Source organism: Trachurus trachurus, assembly GCF_905171665.1.
Source record: "Trachurus trachurus genome assembly, chromosome: 5".
NCBI classification, from domain to species: Eukaryota; Metazoa; Chordata; class Actinopteri; order Carangiformes; family Carangidae; genus Trachurus; species Trachurus trachurus.
In genome coordinates this window covers 4,026,324-4,048,949 of record NC_139896.1, presented here as the reverse complement: position 1 = coordinate 4,048,949, position 22,626 = coordinate 4,026,324, and the positions used below count along the sequence as shown (strand labels likewise).

General features: G+C 44.0%; 1 protein-coding gene across 1 annotated transcript in view; it reads left to right on the top strand.

Moving 5' to 3' along the window:
* Positions 1 to 873: 873 nt before the first annotated feature.
* Positions 874 to 22,626, top strand: part of LOC310985599 (arf-GAP with GTPase, ANK repeat and PH domain-containing protein 1-like) — a gene marked incomplete at both ends in the record, with an annotated part of 44,475 nt that continues 22,722 nt past the window's right edge. Inside the window, 11 exons of the mRNA XM_083971216.1 lie at positions 874 to 1,610; positions 3,008 to 3,549; positions 13,441 to 13,499; positions 13,617 to 13,704; positions 16,413 to 16,498; positions 16,611 to 16,752; positions 16,861 to 16,995; positions 17,750 to 17,871; positions 18,892 to 19,056; positions 21,802 to 21,885; positions 22,156 to 22,260. Of these exons, the coding sequence (XP_083827342.1) occupies positions 874 to 1,610; positions 3,008 to 3,549; positions 13,441 to 13,499; positions 13,617 to 13,704; positions 16,413 to 16,498; positions 16,611 to 16,752; positions 16,861 to 16,995; positions 17,750 to 17,871; positions 18,892 to 19,056; positions 21,802 to 21,885; positions 22,156 to 22,260 (2,265 nt within the window). The remainder of the gene's footprint in view (positions 1,611 to 3,007; positions 3,550 to 13,440; positions 13,500 to 13,616; positions 13,705 to 16,412; positions 16,499 to 16,610; positions 16,753 to 16,860; positions 16,996 to 17,749; positions 17,872 to 18,891; positions 19,057 to 21,801; positions 21,886 to 22,155; positions 22,261 to 22,626) is intronic.

Below are 22,626 nucleotides of genomic sequence, written 5' to 3'. Positions count from 1 at the left end.
GAGACACATAGAGAGAGAGAGAGAGAGTGCAGTGGCTTATTCTTCAGGAAAAATGAAGGTATGATATGAGCAAATGAAAAGGAAAAAAAAAGAGAGAGAGAGAGAGAGAGACCTACCAGTGTAGTAAAGGTGGCATTATTCAACCAGTATTCGTCTCAGCCCCTGTACGTATATAGGCAAGAAATGGATCAGCAGCCGAACGTATTGACTGTTGCATAATTCCAGTCTGAGATCTGAGGGCGAAGACATCAACAGACTGTGCAGAGGGAGAAAAAAATGCCTCCTAATGTCTCTCCATGTGTTTCATTTAACTTGTCGAGATTAAATGAGTTAAAGGATGGGAAAAGCTGAAGGCTGAAATTATGAATGAATCAGTGGTGGAGACCAGTAGTAGTAGTGGTGGAGGAGGTGGAGGTGGTGGTGGTGTGCATTGAAGAGGATTAATGGAGGCATTTAAAAAAAAAATGGTCTAGACTTGTTTCACCACTGGGTCAGCCTTTTTTAAATATATTCTGGAAAAAATTTGCAATTCACAGGATTCCTCCTCCTCCTCCTCTTCCTCCTCCTCCTCCTTCTTGTGTCTTCATTAAAGTAGCAGCAAACCCATCATAAGCCTGGTGTCAGACATAATCAGCAACACAAGGTTTGATCATGTGTCTGTGTTTCATCTCAGATCTTCTCTCTTTCTCTCTGTCTTTCTGTCTCTTTTCTGCTTCAGTCTCGTCCCGGTTTCTGTAACTGAGATGTGCAGCAGCAGCAGCAGCAGGTCTGGATCTGGATCTGGATAGGTCGGAGGAGGAGGTGGAGGAGGAGGAGGAGGAGGTGGAGGAGGAGGTGGAGGAGAGCCGGTGCCGCCGCTGGTGCTCGTCCCAAATGAGCAAAGCAGCGGGCAACCCACAGAAACGCACCACCACCTACCTCATCTCCCTCACTCTGGTGAAGGTTGAGGCCGTGCCAGAGGATGTAGACGCTCTTCCAGAGGGGGAAGGGAGCCCCGAGAAGGAGAAGGAGAGGGAGAATGAGAATGAGGAGGAGGTGGTAGAGGAGGATGTGGTGGAGGTGAGCCATGTCCCTGAGAAGGAGGAGAGGGAAGCAGAAGTGGTGGGAAAGGGTGAAGATGAAGAAGGAGGAGGAGGAGGAGGCGTGGAGCCGCCGGTGCAGCTGCAGGTGAAGTACAGCAGCAGCAGAGGGAAACCTGTTGAGAGGCGGGAATCTCATCATGGACACCAAAAAGACTTCTTCAATGCCACTTGGAGCAAAAGCAAAGACACTTCCCTCGTGCATGCAGCAGCAGCAGCGCCTCCTCCTCCTCTTCCTCCTCAGATCAGGCAAATGGTCAAAGTGTACGCACCCTCGTCCTCGGAGGGAACGGTGCGCCGGGAGGGGCCTCGCTCCGACGCCATGCGCCCCAGGACGGAGCTGTACCGGGAGCCGCCGCCGCTGCTGTTCCTGAAGGGCGAGAACGGAGAGAGAGCAGCAGCGGAGCTGGGCGGTAGCCGCTCGCGCTGCAGCCTCCCGTTCTCCATCCCACCGCCACCGCCGCCGCCGCCACAGCAGCCGCCGCCACAGCTGCTGCAAGTCGGCCAGCGAGGGACCGAGGTCCTGATGAGGTAGCTACATGTTTGTTATAGGGCTGCCTGGGACGATACGCTTCTTTCCCGATTTGATTCTTCTACGATTTTTTTTTTTTTTGGATGCCGATTCGATTTAAATTGCGATTCTGCGATATTACCGATTTTCTCGATTTTTAGTCAGCATTTTTAAAGGTAGCCTATGGAATTCCCCTCATCTAGCGGTGCGGTTGCATATCTGAACGTATTCTTGATGTTGCATTCACGTGAAATGGGGCAGATGTCAGACAGACAACAGACGCTGCATGTAACAGGATAAACAAGCGTCTATGTAAACAAGTGGTCCGCCAGCACGAGGAAAAACAATACAGGCGTGACAGTATGTTGTCATGGTGATGTCCTATTGTTTTAACGCCTTTCTCTGGTGGAGTAAAATGACATCCGGTTGGTTTGCCGACGGCCGTCTGCCTGACTGCACCTGAATGCAACACCAGTGCCTCCGTCCTTCCTCACACTACACAGTGGTGACAGTTTTAACAGGCCGAGCCCACAGCTCCGCTGAGTTTCCGTGGTTACCTACGGTCACGTGGACATTTTTTTAAATTTGTTTTAAACTTTTTTTCCCCCTTGTTACTGCACGCACAGTCGAAAGGATGGTGTCTATCTGCTGGTCATGGACTCAAAAAATGTTGCCGTATCCCTTTAGCGTTGTATGTGTGTTGTCTGGGGTTGGAAGTTTGCTTCTTCCATCCCCTTTTCAAACCGTGTTTGTTGTTTGTTCCTGTTTGATATATGGTTATATGGTGTCCTGTGGATTTCCTTGTTATGTTGTACGTGAGATATCATTTAGTTTGGTTTGAAATAGAGAGCCTAAGCGGAAGCAGGAAGTAACGGTCACCATGGGACCTCAACTCTGAAAAACTATCCATGCAAGTGAACGGGACTGAAAGTTTTATTTCGTGATCCGATTGAATTGCGTCATGAGAAAAAAATATGTCCTCTACCTGTTTAAAACATCACGTTTCATGAAGAGAAATCAGCAGTTTATCGTAAAACTATTGTAGAATAAAATTCGGAAGAATCTGTAACCAGAAAGACTACAAGTCGCCGCCCTTTCCCGTGTCAGTTGGTGACGTATTTTTTGTGGGACACCAGATCTGTAGTCCGTAGAGCATCTTCACACAAAATACATTCTTCCGTTGCCGTTTTACGATAAACTGCTTTTTTTCCCGGATGAAACGTGATGTTTTAAACAGGTAGAGGTCATATTTTTTTCTCATGGCACAATTCAATCGGATCACGAAATAAAACTTTCAGTCCCGTTCACTTGCATGGAGAGTTTTTCAGAGTTGAGGTCCCATGGCGACCGTTACTTCCTGCTTCCGCTTAGGCTCTCTATAAATATTATCTAATCTAATCTCATCTCATCTAAAAAGGTCACATGCAGGGAGCAACTCGGCCGCCTGGAGGGAGCTGAGGGAGGCCAACGCCAGCCTCTACCACTCGGCCAAGACTCTGGACCGCCGGGACACCCGTATGGGGGACCAGTCTCCCCTCATGGCGGCGACGACCCTGGGGCCGTACCGCGCGTCCTGGGCCGACAGCGACGGCAGAGGGACGCTCATACGCCCCGGCGCTCCTCCTTTAGGCGGAGGGTTTTCAGGCCTAATGGCCCGGGACAGCCCCCAGGGGGAGAGAGGGTTCAAGACCGTGACCGTCTCGCTGCCGGGACCTCCTCCTCCTCCGCCGCAGAGGAAAGGCACGAGTCGCACGCTGGACAACAGCGATCTGCACGGGGCGACGATCCACAGAGCTGCTGCTGGTTCTGCTGCTGCTGCTGCTCCGCCCCGCGACCGCAAGATGCTCAAGTTCATCAGCGGGATTTTCACCAAAAGTTCAGCAGCGACTTCGCCCAGCAGCACCAACACCACGCCGCCGCTCTACCCGGCCGTGGAGAGGGGCTCCAGCGAGGAGGAAGGTGAGTTCACCCACCGAGCATCTTGCTGCACCTGCACCACACAACTTCAGGTCTACATGACTCTGACCCAGTGAAGGAGACATATGATGGAAATATCACTTTAACGTATATCTGGGTGTTTGCCCTCCGACCTCCAAAAGGCTCCCAACATTTGGGCAAATTGGCCCATTGCCATAACCCCTATAGTCATAGCAGTAGGTTTGTTACCTTTATTTGTCGGTGCAAGCTATTTTTAGAATGGCAGAGCAGAGCTGTGAGCTGCTCAGAGCTACGCTACGGAGGCTCATGGGATTTCTTGGTTTCCCCTCATCAAACTCATCAAATACACAATCCAACAACTCCACAACGCGCTGGTGGACAAGTTGTGACCTGCACATTCACCACGCTATGAGATAATAACAGAACGTTACCACACAGAGTTGTTAAATGCAGAGACTGCCTGCGTCCAACACGCACCGGGAACAGGCCTGACTTACTGCCGGCTGTGCGAACCAAGCTCCTGCTCTGATCATACAGGGACCGTACAGCCCTCAGCAGAGGGCCTCCGACCCCATACTCCCGGAGCACCCCCCACAGGATGCCACGTGGGACATGGTCGAAAGCCTTCTCCAAGTCCACAAAACACAGATGGACTTGTTGGGCAAACTCCCATGAGCCCTCGAGCACCCTGCGGAGGGTGTAGAGCTGGTCCAGCGTTCCACGGCCAGGACGAAAACCGCATTGTTCCTCCTGAATCCGAGGTTCGACTATCGGCCGAATTCTCCTCTCCAGTGCCCTGGAATAGACTTTCCCCGGGAGGCTGAGGAGTGTGATCCCCCGATAGTTGGAACACACCCTCCGGTCCCCCTTTTTGAAGAGAGGGACCACCACCCCGGTCTGCCAGTCCAGAGGCACTGTCCCCGACTGCCACGCGATGCTGCAGAGGCGTGTCAGCCACGACAGCCCCACAACATCCAGAGACTTGAGGTACTCAGGGCGGATCTCATCCACCCCCGGTGCCTTGCCACTGAGGAGCTTCCGGACTACCTCAGTGACTTCAGCTTGGGTGATGGATGAATCAACCTCTGAGTCCTCAGCCTCTGCTTCCTCGACGGAAGGCGTGTCAGTGGGATTGAGGAGATCCTCGAAGTATTCCTTCCACCGCCCGACGATATCCCCAGTCGAGGTCAACAGCTCCCCTCCTCCACTGTAAACAGTGTTGGCGAAGCACTGCTTCCCCCTCCTGAGGCGCCGGATGGTTTGCCAGAATTTCCTCGAGGCCGACCGGTAGTCCTCCTCCATGGCCTCCCCGAACTTTTCCCAGACCCGAGTTTTTGCTTCCGTGACCACCCGGGCTGCCGTCTGCTTAGCCTGCCGGTACCCGTCAGCTGCCTTGGGAGTCCCCCGAGCTAGCCAGGCTTGGTAGGACTCCTTCTTCAGCTTGACGGCATCCCTTACTTCCGGTGTCCACCACCGGGTTCGGGGATTGCCGCCGCGACAGGCGCCGGAGACCTTACGGCCACAGCTCCGGACGGCCGCGTCAACAATGGAAGTGGAGAACATGGTCCATTCGGACTCAATGTCTCCGGCCTCCCTCGGAATCTGGTCAAAGCTCTCCCGGAGGTGGGAGTTGAAGACCTCCCTGACAGGGGATTCTGCCAGACGTTCCCAGCAGAACCTCACGATACGCTTGGGTCTGCCAAGTCTGACCAGCTTCCTCCCCTGCCAGCGGATCCAACTCACCACCAGGTGGTGATCAGTTGACAGCTCAGCCCCTCTCTTCACCCGAGTGTCCAAGACATACGGCCGGAGGTCAGATGACACGACTACAAAGTCGATCATTGACCTCCGTCCTAGGGTGTCCTGGTGCCACGTGCACTGATGGACACCCTTATGCCTGAACATGGTGTTCGTTATGGACAAACTGTGGCTAGCACAGAAGTCCAATAACAAAACACCGCTTCAGATCGGGGAGGCCGTTCCTCCCAATCACAACTCTCCAGGTAACACTGTCGCTGCCCACGTGGGCATTGAAGTCCCCCAACAGAACGATGGAGTCCCCAGTTGGAGCACTGTCCAGCACCCCTCCCAGGGCCTCCAGGAAGGCCGGGTACTCTGCACTGCTGTTGGGCCCGTAGGCCGAGACAACAGTGAGAGACCGATCCCCGACCCGAAGGCGCAGGGAAGCGACCCTCTCGTTCAGCGCGGAGAACTCCAACACATGGCGGCTGAGCTGGGGAGCTATGAGCAAGCCCACACCAGCTCGCTGCCTCTCACCATGGGCAACTCCAGAATGGAAGAGAGTCCAACCTCTCTCAAGGAGTTGGGTTCCAGAGCCCAGGCTGTGCGTGGAGGTGAGCCCGACTATCTCTAGCCGATACCTCTCAACCTCCCGCACGAGCTCAGGTTCTTTCCCCCCCAGCGAGGTGACATCCATGTCCCTAAAGCCAGAGTCGTTGTCCGGGGATTGGGTCGCCGGGGCCCTCGCCCACGGCTGCCACCCAAAACACACGGCACCGGCCCCTCATGGTCCTTCCTGCAGGTGGTGGGCCTACTGGAAGGCGGGCCCACGTCGCGCCACCAGACGCTCGCCTGCGAGCCCCAACCCCAGGTCTGGCTCCAGGGTGGGGCCCCGGTGACGCCGATCCGGGCGACGTGAACGTCCTTGATATTGTTCCACTTGTGACAGTTGAGGGTCCTGTCACTATGCCTCCAATTGATCATGTGCTACTTGGCCAAGGGGATGTCCCTTTGGGTGACTGGCAAGCGCGCATGACTCTTACCCGGGAGGTGTGGGTTCAATCCCCGCCCAGGCCCTCTTCACCTTGCCACACACTCATAAGGGGTTTTGGAACCGCTCTTAGTCTGACCCGTCACCTAGGACCTGTTTGCCTTGGGAGACCCTACCAGGGGCATTAAGCCCCCGACAACATAGCTCCCAGGATCATTCGGGTGCTCAAACCCCTCCACCGCGGTAAGGTGGCGGTTCAACCCTTTGGGTTAAAATAACCCCAAAAAAGGGGTTCGTCCTTATTCAGCCCCGCAGTTGGGTTATTTTTTAACCCAACTGTTTTTAGTGTGTACATGATAATGTCAAGAAATAGCCTAGAAATAACAATTAATTGTGTAGTAATGTCAAGAAATAGCCTATAAATAACGGTCAATTTCATAGTAATGTCATGTTTTTCATAAAGACAAAAGATTACACATGCTTTTCATGCTTTTAATTTTTTGGGAAAGGCCAGAATTTTTCTAAATTTTTCTTGCAATTGACTGATATTTCTTGGCTATATTTTTCAATAATACTATGAAACTGAACGTTATTTCTACGTCATTATGACGCAATTCCTTGTTATTTCTTGGCTATTTCTTGACTTTATCATGTAATTAACGGCCTGTAAATTAAAGGGTTACCCAGATTTATTCACACAACAAAAAGAGAGGAGAAAAGAGGAGGAGAAAAAAAGTGCTGCTGTGGCTCATCCATCACTGCTCACTCACTTGGGTTGAGACGAAGCAACTGAGACCATTTTGTTCAATGTGATTAAACAGGATCACATATTTATAACCGTTTACATTGCCCCTCCTCCATCCATCCATCCATCCCTCCCTCTTACAATTCACAAATGCATTTATTTGGGGCACGGCAACAGTTGTGGTGTTGTTTAATTATCGAGTCTGAGGGAATATATTTGGCTTATTATCACAGAAGGTGGATTTGCACTAACATACTGTGTTAAAATCAGCTGTTGTTCGCGTCAGTCTGCTTGTTTTGTTGCTTTTGTTTAAAGATGAATGGAAGAGTGAAACCTGAGCGTCATCAGGTGGGAACTGAGATTTCTACAGGTGGATTTACTGCGATGATGATGATGATGACGATGATAAGTGAATCACACGAACAGGGACAGAGACACGGCTGCTAATCTCTCCTGACTTTGGTGAATCAGCTCTGCAGCAGTTTTTATTACAGCCCCCTGAGCCTCAGTGTGTCTGAAACTACACGTAACTGCAAAATAACTAAGTTTTAGTGAAGATTCCCCTCAGATCAAATAAAGTGGTTTCCCTTTGAGATATAACACACGTCTTTAAGAGGAGAAAAAGAGGAAGGAGGAGGGGCGATATAAAAGCACAGGATCTTCTACTTTTCCACTTAAAGCTGCAGGACGTATGTGTGTTTGGTTTGGTTTTCTATTCAATTGACGGAAAATCGAATCGACTGAAGTTAAAGTAATTGATAAAAATAAAACCTGTTAAGTTCAGTTAAGTCTTTTTCAAACAGAGCTCTCCTCTAGAGATGGATGCCGGTTCTCGCTGTGAGGATTTACTGCATCATGAGCTCGTATAACTTCAGCTTTCTCTGCTATAAAGACAAAATTGTGTTTTTTTATAGACCAAGCCCTCAGGACAATAATCGGATCAATCAAATTAATTAATAATGAAAACTCTTTAGTCGCAGCCCCTTTTTTAAAATGATCAATAGGTTTGCAGATTGAGAACGAAGGCTCCATCTGTTGCTAAAAGAAATGAATGAAACATGAAGATATTAATCTGGAGTCAAATGTTACTGTTGCTAAGGTAAAGACGTGGCAACCAGTCAGGCCCCAAAAAAATGTGTAATTAGATTTTTTTTTTTTAATAAATGTCACCGGCAAAGTTTTGCAAGTTAGTACAGAGTGTTCTGCAGCACTGTAGGCGTTAATAGTGACGACTGTGAAATGCTGTTACTGTAAAAGGCTTTGATCTCCCTCTCTTTCTCTCTCTCTGCATCTCTGAAGCTTCTGCATCGACTGGTTTTGGGGAATTCCTCAAACCCTTCGACAGACGCTTCAACAAACACAAATTAATTCAGATTTTTCAATCAAAAAAAAAAAAAAAAAAATTAAAAACCCCAAATCAAGCCGTGAAATCGCCTCGTGAAATATTAAAGCGTCGTTTGCTATTAGAAGTAAAAAAGAGGAAATGATGCAACTATATCAATCTTTAATCTTTATTAACATATTCTGAAAGACAATCATCTTTGACAGAGAGTGTAGGATTGGAGTAAGCTCTGAATAATTTGTCAGGAGTAAGTGGGACATGAATAATTAAGGTTGGGGAGACACAGAGCTGTGTTTCATCCGGACCTGCTGCTTCCTGCTCTGTGCACTGAGTTAATCAGCCGGCCAATGGAGCCCATTCATTCATCCATTCATTCATTCATCCATTCATTCATTCAGTCACTCCTTCGCTGGTTGGTTGATGCTTCGTCGTGTTTCAGTGTTTGTTTGTGTGTGTGTGTTTGTTTGTGTTTGTGTGTGTTTCAGTGTGTGTGTGTGTGTGTGTGAGCAGCATCGTCAACATGAGGCCGGACCGACTTCACCACATCATCATCATCATCATCACAAGACGCGGCTGCACATTTACAGCATCATGTGTGTGTGTGTGTGTGTGTGTGTGTGTGTGTGTGTTCAGAGTGGACATGGTCAGTGTCTCTCTACGCCACACACACACACACACACAGTTACACACAGTCACACAGTCACACACTCGCAGCACAGTCACAGTCACACACACTCACGTCGCTGTATCCATGAGAGACCATTTATTGTATGTGGAGACCTGGGCTGGAGGCTTCTGGAAAACGGAGTTGCCATGGCAACAGCAAGCCGTGAGAGATGCTATTTGGTCTGTGGCGTGACGCCGCGGCTGATGGAGGAGAGGAGGGGAGAGGAGGGGGGAGTGTGGGCGTGGTGGTGGTGGTGTTAGTGTGTGTGTTTGTGTGTGTGTGTGTGTGTGTGTGTGGTTTGAAGTTGGCCGACACCACGGCCCCGCCCCAGAACACAGCCTGACCCGAGTGTGTGTGTCTCTGTGTGTGCGTGTGTGTGTGTCTCAGAGCACAGTGTTTATTCCAACATGATATATTTATTATATATTATATATTTCATTTTAATTATATGATCATATGTGCAAAACGATACAAGCAGACGTATACTGTAGGCTACATTCATTTGCTTTTGGTTTTTTGAATGATCAATGATAAGATGATATTACATGATGTGATATGATATTATTTTTTTTTAAATTAATTTGGTCGATTAAGAAAAGAAGAGACTGACAAAATGCATAGATAGGTCAGTAATACATGCAACCAAAAGGTGTAGTAGGCTGAAGCAATAGCTTATTATGCCTATTGCCTACCCTTTGTACATAAGATTTCCATTTGCATAGTGAAAATAAAGAGCTTTGAAATAAAAGCAAACAAGCAAACAAAAGACAAGCAAATAACTAACAACAACTTTATTTGTTTATGTGGATGGGACAGTGCACATTAATGGACAAAAACATGTAAATGTGTCGGATTATAGCAGGATGCTATAGCAGCAGAACATATGCTATAACATAATGAGAATAAAGAGCTTTGAAATAAAAAGAGAGAGAGATAAACAAACAAAAGACAAGCAAACAACTATTCATGTATCCCTAGAATATCAGAAATATCTTTCAGCAGTGAAGAACAATGATGTTAAAAACCTCGTCTTTGTCTCTGTATCTTGAAACAAGATGTAATAATGACACTCATTCTTTTCAAAGCCGCCGTAATGTAGCAGCTTCCAGGAGAACTTTAGGGCTGAATATATAAGACACATAATAATACTTTATATCTATGATCACAAAATTAAATGACGACTGAGTTATGGGAGCGATAAAAAATAATAAAAGATGTAGCTGCAAGCAGTAACTCATGGCTTCTTCTAACCCCCTTTTTTGTGCTCAAATAATAACTTGTTTTACTACTGGAACAAGTAAAACGACTTCTTTTTGTTAACGACTGTGTTATTAGTCGCTTCTGGTTTTCATATTGTTCATATTGTGAGAAAATGAACCTCAGCTGTGTTTGCAATTCATCAGTAATCAGAGTTGTGACAGCTGAGAGAATAGAGCAGTTTTTACAGATTTGTTTTTCACTGCAACATGTGTTCAAGAGGACAAATTGTACAAATCTGTGCAGTTAACTTTATCTATTTTTGCAAAATTTCAAAATAAAAGCCTTCTAAAACCCTGTAGGCCACTGGAAGGCGATATGGGAAAGTATATTTTGAGATTTGTTACAGTGCGACGTTTTGTGACGCGTGGGCAGACTCATTTATTCATGGTCCAATAATGAGGCACAGACAGTTTATTATCAATCAGACAAAAAGGTTGCAAAAATGTGCATTTACGACAAATTTGGGGAGATTCTGTCCATTTAGTTTTAAACAGTATGAAAACTGCATTTTCAGGCCTTAATCACAGCAGCACCAAGTTTGTATGTTAGTCTTTTATTCCTAACTAGGGAAATATATAATGATAATAGGAATAATAATGACAACAGTCGCTGTTGGGCGCTGTAAAAAATTCCACCCTAAGACTGTTAAAGAGACTCAATAAATCAGCCCCGACTGGGAGAGGATCATTACGGTCACAGTCAACCAGTGGAGCGGATATGTTTGGGTTTTAATCTCAATAATCTCACAACTATTTATCACAGTGACACTTGGAACATAATGTGAGCGTTTAATATTAGCACTGAGTCGCCGTGTAGCTGCTGCTGCCAAGTCGACGCATCTTATCAGAGAGAAACAAAGGCAGAAAACCAGCACAAGCAAAACTCGCTTTGAATTTTAAACATATTGATATTGATATTTTAAAAGGATGTAAAAATTGAATTACGGAGGAATGTGAATTGAGTTCAAATTCTACTCACGCTTTTGTTCTCCATCTCTCTTAAATAGGCTACTTAGATTTGATTAAATTCTGGTGCAAGTCAGACTTTTAAGAAAAAACAGGAAATGAAAACTCGTTTTCAGTTTTTATTGGTTGTTTCCATCCTGTCTGATACAAAATAAAGCTTCACATAAACTAAAACCACCAAATATTGAAGCAATGAAACACTTGGTTTCAGATTCTCCCTTCAAAACTAATATTTTTGAATATTCACTATGCACTTTCCCTTTTTTATGGAATATTTTGAGAAATTTTGACATTTTTTACAGGACTCAGGACTAAAATATACAAAGACTTTTTATTGATCCCACTTAAGATAAGATAAGATATGATAAGATAAGATAAGATAAGATAGAGGCCTTTATTGTCACTGCATTTAAAATCCAATGAAATTGCAACTGCCCATCACAGTGGTATACTAGCATGGACACATACAATCATTGCACATTATAAAAATAGGAAACCCATAAAACAGAAAAACACTCTTCAACATAAAAACAAAGAACGAGGTGGGGTGGGGTGAAGTGCTTGTAAGTGGTGATATGGAGTTGCAGAATTACTGTGTAGCCTATTTGTTGAGAGTGTAGGCTATTTGTTACAGGACAAATATGTTACAGCAGCATTCACAAAAACAACAAGGTGGAAAATATTTAAAAAAAAGAGACATATTTTGAGTTCTGTACAAATCAAGAGTTGCTATTAAAAGTAGCCTAGATAATATGTAATGCTTTAATGAGCATTGAAACATCTTTTTTTCAGGTTGTTTGACTTGTTTTTGACGCAGAAGGTTTCATCCTCTCAGTCTTCTGTCTTTTTCTTTTCAGTCGACACTGACTTCTATAAAATTCATGAAATGAGAGGAGAAACTGTATTGGGAATGAGACGAATTATCTCACCACAGCCGCCTGAGTTCTTCCCTTTTTCTCTCTCTCAGTATTCAAGCCTGAATAGAAGAATAAATGACTTGTTAGGGCTTTTCTGCCAGATAACCAAAAAAGAGAAGAAAAAGAAAGTGGCATGCCTAATAATGTTAGAGTAAACTAAAGATATCTGGCATGCTCGCTAACTGGTGTAGACATGCGTATTTGTACACTTGATTGAATTTTCTGGGAGCTGCAGCCTCTGTTGGAGGCCTGGACCCCCCCGCCTCGTCTGACTGAGCTGTTTAAATACAGATATTAAACTACAACTACAGGCCACAGTCACTTTATAATGAGCTCTATTTGTTCACTAACACTGACTTTTGGCTGTGAACTTTATTCATTTAAAGAATTCAAAGATAAACAGCTGTCTTGTTGAGCTTGTCTTACCAAAGCAGGCGGTGTTAGCTCAGTTAGCTTGTTGCAAACACAAGATGTTGTGGGTTTTTAAAGCTCGTATTTTACATGTTTGAAGGTTTTCTTGGTCAGTAGTAACCTCCAAACACTGAATCCCAGTAGCGTATTTTGCACATTGTGTTTGTTTGTAGCCGCAGTGTGATACAAGATACAAGCGCTGCTAAGACGCCATTTTTTAATTTGTTCAAATGTGTACTTTTTTGGTTTTTAATGGACGATAACCGCCCTTGTTTCCTGTTTGTACCATTTCAGACCTCTGAAATCACACGCTTATTGAATACTTCTTGGAAAATATCAGAAGAAGGTTAAATAAAGTGAATTTATTTGGGGAATGGTTAGCCTAGCCTAGCCTAGCTAGACGCCATTTTTTAATTTGTTAAAATGTGTATTTCTTTGGTTTTTAATGGACGACATCCCCCCTTGTTTCCTGTTTGTACCATTTCAGACCTCCAAAATCACACACTTTTTGAAGACTTCTTGGAAAATATCAGATAAGAAGGTTAAAGAAAGTGAATTAATTTAGGGAATGGTTAGCCTAGCCTAGCCTAGCCTGTAAGCAGAGGGGACACGGACTGTTAGCCCCTAAATTAGCGTTATTCTAAGTGCATAATAACCCATGGATCAATTATAAGAACATATAATAATATAATACATAATATAATATGATATATCATCCATATCACCTAGCCTACACCAGCTCTGATCTTATCTGTAGCCAGCTAGTTTATTCTCACTCTTGTATATTATGAGGTCTTTGTGATGCTGATCTTATTTCTTTAAAGCTTTTTTATTAATTTATCCTCCACCTGTGTATTTTTGTGTGTTTCTCCAGCTCCGTGCCCCAGCAGTCAAGAGTGGCCCATGAGCCAAACTGTGCAGGAGCTTCACCTGGTACGTAGGCCTACATGGACACATGTTTTATTTGTTTGTTTTTTTGTTATAAACTACTGAGGTTGGTTTTTTGTTTAGTTTTTTTACCATATGAACAATTTTCCTTTTCCTCTGCAGGGTGTTCTGGGAGGTTTGTGCAGCGGGAAGTCTGCTCTGGTCCACAGACACATGACGGGAAGTTACCTGCCGCTGGAAAACGCTGAAGGTTGGTTTCATCATATCATTTACATGAATTACAAATCTGACTGTGAACTCGTTTTGCCTTGTCATGCACCGCTGCTATTAATAACATTAAAGGGATAGTTCACCCAAAATTCAAATTTCACTCATTATCTACTCACCCTCATGTGGACTAAGGGCTGGGAGAAGTTTCAGAGTCCTCCGTGGCTTCTCTGAGTTACAGCGGGGCTCCGTGCAGCACTGCATGTCCATATGACAAATACCGCCACACAGCTCGTCTGTAATGTCCCTCTTGTATTGAAGCCCTGTAACGCCGCATTATGTAATAATGCCGCATTATGTAATAATGTAATAAATCTTCACGTCATTATGTAATAACGCCGCATTTTGTAATAATCTGCCGCATTTTGTAATAAAAATCTTGAACGCAATATGTAATAAACTTTGCCGCATTTTGTAATAAGTTGTTACATTTTACATCACTTATTACATATTGCGGGTGTTACACTTTTTTATGAAAAAAATGTAATAATTTGGTGCATTATGTAATAAACCACCAAAATGGATGTCTTAATTAGAAAAAAAAATACATTAGGACCATCAGAATAACACTAACTTTAAGCATACCAGCATGCATGAATCATAAATATGAATTAATTTCTAAAACCAGTAGGACGGTCAAATCTAACTATCTATCTATCTATCTATCCCACTGACCAGGTTGAGCACCCAGGGTGCCCAACCTAGGTGCTCCCTGAGGGGCACGCCACCAGATGCGCTTTTCTCCGTGCCGCTCGGCAGGCGCCTCGGCCCCTCAGATGTGTGTGTATGTGGGTATGTGTATCATGTGTAGCCCGTATGTGTGTGTCGCCTGTGTGAATGTGTGTGTTAAATCTCGCTCGCGCTCTGTTAAGATGAATAAATCGCTGCAGAGCACGAGCCTGGCACAGAGGTGCGCGCTCTGGCACATCTGGCACAATCTGTTAAAGGAAACTGGCTCCGCTCCGCGGCTATTTCGCGTCCGACGTCTATGTTAAGCACATGTTTTTATTGATATTGTAGCGTCCGACCCAACGTAACTATACAACAACATAACACAAACTTTATCAGACAGCTCTCACTTCTTCCTCTGCTCCACCTCACTCACTCACTCACCTACACATGCACACAGGACCCTCAAACTCACCTTTCAGTTGTGCAGTATTATTAATAATGAGCGAGTATGTAAAATAAAAAAAATTATTATAAAAAAAACATGACATCATAATACACACATGGCTAGAGGAGAGTTAAAAGACCATCATACTTTTTACTGGACCTCAATCAACCAAGGGAAAGTGGTATAATCTGATATTTTAGATCGGAGTTTTGAAAAAAGCGTAAAATCATCCAGCCCTCTCCCTCACGTATTTTACCCGGGCGGCGATGCACCATTCTTGGGGAGCGCTCTGGCAGGGCCCCCTCTCTGGTTCTCCGGGCCTGGAGCTTCTGGGACTGGTTCTCGTTTTACAGCTGCTGCTTGCAGATGATGATAATTTTTCAGTAATGTAAATGGATCAGCTGGGCAAATTTTGATAAAATGTTAAATCTGGTGAAAATCAGAGGCAAAATCACTTCCAGCATCATCAGCCCGATGAAATCCCACAGCTCGATCCCCCCCAGCTCGCCCCAGCTGCGGCTCCGGGGGCGGTGATCCCAGCCGCCCCTGCCGCTGCTGGAGCAGAGCTGGACCCGGCCTGGAGCTCCAGTCGGACCGTGGTCCATGTCATCCCTCCACAGACGAACATGACCCGGGCGTATTATTGTCGGTGGGCAAGGGGGGAGGGAGAGACGCGGAGCGGTTACCATCCGCGTGGGACCCGCTGTCGGAGGAGACCGCTCTGCTCAGCGGGGAGGAGGAGCAGCGTGTATTATTGTTAATGTTTTTTCTAATTAAGACATCCATTTTGGTGGTTTATTACATAATGCACCAAATTATTACATTTTTTTCATAAAAAAGTGTAACACCCGCAATATGTAATAAGTGATGCAAAATGTAACAACTTATTACAAAATGCGGCAAAGTTTATTACATATTGCGTTCAAGATTTTTATTACAAAATGCGGCAGATTATTACAAAATGCGGCGTTATTACATAATGACGTGAAGATTTATTACATTATTACATAATGCGGCATTATTACATAATGCGGCGTTACAAGCCCCAACATGAGAAATTGTTCCGAAAAAAATTAAATAAGTCTATATTTTAAGCTTGTTTGCAGTGGAAGCTCCCAGTGTCTCAGTTCACTGCTTTGCCTGTGTCAGTGCAAATCTCGCGCAATTTGCACTGACGCCCAGTTCACGGCTCCGCAAATCGCGCGAGATTCCGGCAGAGTAACACTGGGAGCTTCCGCTACAAACAACCTTAAAATATAGACTTATTTAATTTTTTTCAGAACAATTTCTCTTCAATACAAGAGAGACATTACAGACGAGCAGCATGGAGGTATTTGGATGTTTTTTGGTGTGTCTTTTTGGACGAAGAAAGTTGGTATCCATTTGCAACAGTTATATGGACATGCATTGCTACGCCGAGACCCCCTGTAACTCAGAGAAGCCACGGAGGACTCTGAAACTTCTACCAGCCCTTTGAATTTGAATTTTGGGTGAACTATCCCTTTAATACTGGATGATCCTATGTTATTAGTTCCACAGCTGAAAGCCTCTCATGGCTCTTGTTTTATTTGCAGGACGTCAGTATATTAAAGACGTCCAGGTTGACGGACAGAGCCACCTGTTGGTAATCAGAGAGGAGACTGAGCTCCCAGGTGCTCAGGTGGGTTTACAGCTTTAATACCAGGGATAAAGGAACAACTAATTACACTTTGCATGAATTAGTCTCTACTCTACTGACATTTCTCTGTTCTCCTCTCTTCTCTCCTCCTTAGCTTGCAGGTTGGGTGGACGCCGTTATCTTGGTCTTCAGCCTGGAGAACGAATCCAGCTTCCAGGAAGTTTACAAAATCTACCACCAGCTTGCCGTCTTCAGACCTGTCACCGAGATCCCCTTTGTAGTGGTTGGCACTCAGGGTGAGACTCTCAAGCGCCACATGTGCTTTGGCTCAGGTGTTGTTGTTCACACAGAGAGCGAGGTGACAACTCACCGCCCGGCGCCGTATCTGTTTGTTCCCTCTCCAGATAAGATCAGCAGCACCAACCCCAGAGTGATAGACGACGCCAGGGCTCGGCAGCTGTGCTCCGACGTGCGACGCTGCACATACTACGAAACCTGTGCAACATACGGACTCAACGTGAACAGAGTCTTCACTGATGGTATGTGCTGCTGCATAACAACAACCACAGATATGAAGGACGTGCACCTTTTTTTTTTGCAGCATACACAAAAACAACAAGGTGAAAAATATGAAAAAGAGACACATTCAAATTGACAAGAATTGCTTGAGTAAAGTGTACCTATAGTTGGTAAAAAATAAAAAATAAAAATACAGAAAGGTAATATTAGACTGTATTTCATGTTTTAATGAGCATGAAAGCATTTTAGATTAAACTATTAAAGGGATAGTTCAACTTTTTGGCAAATTGGCCCATTGCCATAATCCCTATAGTTTTAGGAGTAGGTTTATTACCTTTATAACGCCTTTATACCTTTATTTACCTCCAAAACGCTCTGGTGGACAAGTTGTGACCTGCACATTCACCACGCTATGAGATAATAACACAACGTTACCAGTTTGATGAGGGAAACCAAGAAATCCCATGAGCATCCGTAGCGTAGCTCTGAGCAGCTCACGGCTCTGCTCCGCCGTTCTAAAAATAGCTTGCACCGACAATTAAAGGTAACAAACCTACTGTTATGACTATAGAGATTATGGCAATGGGCCAATTTGACAAAATGTTGAATTATCCCTTTAAAACATCTTTATTTCAGGTTGTGTGACTTGTTTCATCCTCTCAGCTTCTGTCTTTTTCTTTTCAGTCGACACTGACTTCTATAAAATTCATTAAATGAGGGAGAAACTGTATAAAATATGTGTTTCTCTGATGTTGTTGTTTTTTTGTGCCGCAGCTGCTCAGAAGATCATGGCAGCCAAGAAACAAGCAGCTCTACTGGCTTCCTGTAAATCTCTCCCAAACTCACCCAGTCACTCCGGAGGATCCACCCCAGTGTCGGGTGTCTTTCCAGGACAGGTAAAACACTTCAACACCTTCTCTTTCACACAGATGGGTTCAAAACTACAACTTCAGATATTTGGGCGACCATAAATAAAGAGCATTTTGTGAACAAGTGGATCCATCTGAGTGATATTTAGTCCTAACTTTTGCAGTAAGATGTCTTTTTAAATATCTTATTTCCTTTAGAGTGAATATGTGAAGGTGCAAGATAGATAACTTTAGGATTGAGAGTCAAATATTTTTTGTATAAAAGTGAATATTTTCTGGTACTTCTTATAGAAATATGACAGATTTATTTTGACGTTTTGTTTTTTGTTTTTTTTTACTTTTTGTTTATCTACATGTACAAAGAACATGAGATCATCATGGGTGGTACAGTTAAAATCAAAATATTCTATTACACATACATATACATACACATACATCATAGCCAAATGTCACACTATTCAAGGTGCATATTCGATCCATTTTTCCCAGCGTTCCATACATTTCTCCAACTGAAGCCTTAATAAAGTTGTAAGTCTCTCCATATACGTAGTACATTTCGTGAATGATCCCGTGCCACTGGATCAGTGTTGGAGGATCTAGTTGCAACCACCTTCGTGTAATGGCTTTCCTACCACTAGCCAGAAGAATTTTCAACAAGTGCCAACCTTGTACAACCTGCCCTTATGCATGACTGTTTTCGTAATTTTACCGAGATATAAAATAACAAAAGAAAAATCTAAATCCACCCCTATTATTTTATTTATCTCGGTTGGTCCGTGTACTTCGCGGCCCTCGGTTGACACCTCCTTCCAAAATAACTGGATTTTCGGACAAGCCCAAAAAACATGAAAGTGGTTAGCCATATTTTGATGTTTTGTTTGCTGAGAGGAACATTTCTCTTCTGTCTGAACCCTGTTTCCTCGATAAGACGAGGACTGCAGTTCTTCACTGGTGCTAATCAGGACTCTAATGCAGAGGGAAAGAAAGAAAATAGCAGGTTGCATCTTGCACATTAAACTCAGTTATCCCCCTTCTCTCTCTGTTCAGGCCAGTAACGGCGGTCAGAGCAGCGACTACTCCTCGTCCCTTCCCTCCACGCCCGTCATCAGTCACAAGGAGATCGGCAGCAGGACGACCAGAGGGGACAAACAGGACAGCGCCACGCCGGGGTCGGTCCGCAGCGCCACCCGCAGGCGGACCTCTAGATTTGCTGTACGTATTGATCGAGCTTTTGTTTTTTATTTTTAGAGACCCAAACTTCAGATGTACAGTAGCTTTTTATTCCCTTCACATTTCACCAAAAACTGACCCTTAACTCACTTTATTCACCTAAATATACAAAGAAAACGGCAACCCTTTAATTTACAGGCTGTTAATTACGTGATAATGTCTAGAAATAGCCAAGAAATAACGGTCAATTTCATAGTAATGTCATGTTTTTCATAAAGGCAAAAGATTACACATGGTTTTCATGGGTTGAATTTTTTGGGAAAGACCAGAATTTTTCTCCACCAAGTCCTTGCAATTGACCAATATTTCTGGGGTTTTTTCTACGTAATCAATCGTTATTTCTTGGCGATATTTCTCGACATTACTGTGAAATTGACCGTTATTTCTAGGCTATTTCTAGACATTATCACGAATATATGAATATATGTACCGAAAAAGCTTGTCATAGCCACAGTTTGGGTCCATGAAGTAGGGCCAGGTGATTTAACCACCCGGTGTAAAATGCAGCAGCAGCAGAGACGTACTGCGATGTGGATTTAGCTCTGCTGTCGTAGAAACTCCTTTATTTGTCAAAACAACACAGATTATCAGATAAGAAATGGTGGGTGAAGAAGCCGGTCAAACCGCATTAGTCTGTAGAAATTCACTTTCTCTTCAGTTTTTGACTTCTTGAAAGCAAAACCATAGATCAAGCAGGACGGTTTTTGCAACAACAAAAAAAGAACCAAAAAAAGAAATTCATATCGACGACATGCCCATAACTTTGTTTGGGATCTGGCTGCAGTGAAACTTTGGTCCTTCAGCTTAAATATTCAACATCACACTTTGATCAGTGGTGAACAGATGATGTGAAGTCAGAAGCTGTTGGTGTTTTCAGATTTTTATCGGTGATGTTTTTGATCAGTCTGCTGCCCCTGGATTTATCTGACACTGCGTTTAGAGGAGTTTTATAACAGGCAACAAACTGTGAACTCAACTTGAACTGTTTAACTTGTTTAAAGCCGATTTTACACAGTCGATTTTATGACACTTGGTAGATGACTAGTAAACTCTGCTTTCATTGTAAATGTATCAATTCGTTAATTTATTGATTGATGTAAATGGGCCTTTTATAAGACAATATAGCTTTTATCAAATGCACAGTTAGTGTATCCATGGGGAGAAGTTCTGCGCTTTATGTGTTATACTTGATATACACAGTAAATATATATATACACTGAGTCTTTTAATTGGTATATAGAGATAAGAAACTTAACTGAACATACATACTGTAATATAAGCATATTAATAAACTAATATTGATTTTGTTAAAGGGATAGTTCACCCAAAATTGAAATTTCACTCATAATCTACTCCCCCTCATGTGGACTAAGGGCTGGGAGAAGTTTCAGAGTCCTCCGTGGCTTCTCTGAGTTACAGGGGGTCTCGGCGTAGCAGTGCATGTCCATATAACGGTTGCAAATGGATACCAACTGTCTTCGTAACAAAAAGACACACCAAAAAACATCCAAATTCCTCCATGCTGCTCGTATGTAATGTCCGTCTTGTATTGAACCCCCGAAATGCGAAATTGTCCCGAAAAAAATTAAATAAGTCTATTTTTCAAGCTTGTTTGTAGCAGAAGCTTCTCGAAGCTCCTCTTCCCGGTTCGTCAAATTTGGACAAACTGGGAAGAGGAGCTTCCGCGGATAACTTCTCCCAGCCCTTAGTCCACATGAGGGTGAGTAGATAATGAGTGCAGTTTGAATTTTGGGTGAACTATCCCTTTAACAACCATAAACAAACAAAAAAGAACAGACAAATAAGTTAAATAATAGTGGTGCAAGGAGGATACAAAAAAAAGTATGAATAAATATGTAAATAAATAAAATCATGGGTTTTATTATATACAATTAGTCTACTTGCCAGCCCATAGGGCCCCATTGTGAACCCGGAAATGTTGAGTACCCCAAAGTTTTATGTTAGAAATATGTAGTATGGGTCCCCAGTATTCAGAAACTGCCGGATGCTAACTTATATATATTGGGCAATTAGCGTAACTGACATGATTAGCATAAATTAGCATAATTGCCTGGGCAATATTTCAACAAAATTGACTTGGCTGATCTGGGCAATATTGGAGTGGTTTTAGGGGTTATTGATGATGCTGAATCCATTTCTGACATTTTCAAAATTCAAAATGGCTGTCTAAACCGGAAGTGACCAGATTTTAACCGCCAGTGGGCCGATTTTGATGGATTTCATCTGGTCACTTCCGGTTTAGACAGCCATTTTGAATTTTGAAAATGTCAGAAATGGATTCAGCATCATCAATAACCCCTAAAACCACTCCAATATTGCCCAGATCAGCCAAGTCAATTTTGTTGAAATATTGCCCATATAGGCAATTATGCTAATTTATGCTAATTATGTCAGTTACGCTAATTGCCCAATATATATAAGTTAGCATCCGGCAGTTTCTGAATACTGGGGACCCATACTACATATTTCTAACATAAAACTTTGGGGTACTCAACATTTCCGGGTACTCATTGTTGGCAAGTAGACTAAATATGGGATCATTTGCATAAAACTCCAATATTAGTGACGTCCAACATCTCCATACATCTCCAGAGAGTTTTCCATGTAGCGTGACATTTCTGCCCACATCCTCTGGTAGAATAACGAATCTTCTTCACACTCGGATGTTTTGAACGAATCTGATGCAGCCGTTGCGTTTGTGTGCAGGGTCGGAGAGGCAGCGACTCCAACAGAAGAAGTGCCGACTATAAAGGAGATCTGGGCAGCGGGCGCTCCATCCCCATCAAACAGGTACGAGCCGGTCGGCCACGGATCTCACATTTACACTTGACACAGAATCAGATATGACGAATGAATCTAACGACCGTCAGCTCTCAGAATAAAAAAAAAAACGTGTGCAGAGAGTTTCATCATGGTGAAGTTTCGCCCTGATGATGAACATCCGGTGGGAGTTGAGTTGTTGGCAGCCAGAACTCTTCATCACGCTGCACAGATATATTTATAATATATGTTAGATGAACTCATGAGACTCAGAGATAATTTCCTCTCCTCTGTTATCAGGGCTTCCTGCTGAAACGCAGCGGGAGTTCGCTCAACAAAGAGTGGAAGAAGAAGTACGTCACTCTGTCCAACGACGGCATCCTGTCCTACCACTCCAGCGTCAACGTGAGTTACTAACTAACTAAAAAGTAATCGGTCTGTTTATTATTATTATGATACTTAAAGCGATTGTTCACCCAAGATTGAAATTTCACTCATTATCTCCTCCCCCTCATGTCGACTAAGGGCTGGGAGAAGTTTCAGAGTCCTCCGTGGCTTCTCTGAGTTACAGGGGGTCTCAGCGTAGCAGTGCATGTCCATATAACGGTTGCAAATGGATACCAACTGTCTTCGTAACAAAAAGACACACCAAAAAACATCCAAATACCTCCATGCTGCTCGTATGTCCCTCTTGTATATCGTCCAAATTTGACGAACCGGGAAGAGGAGCTTCAAGAAGCTTCTGCTACAAACAAGCTTGAAATATAGACT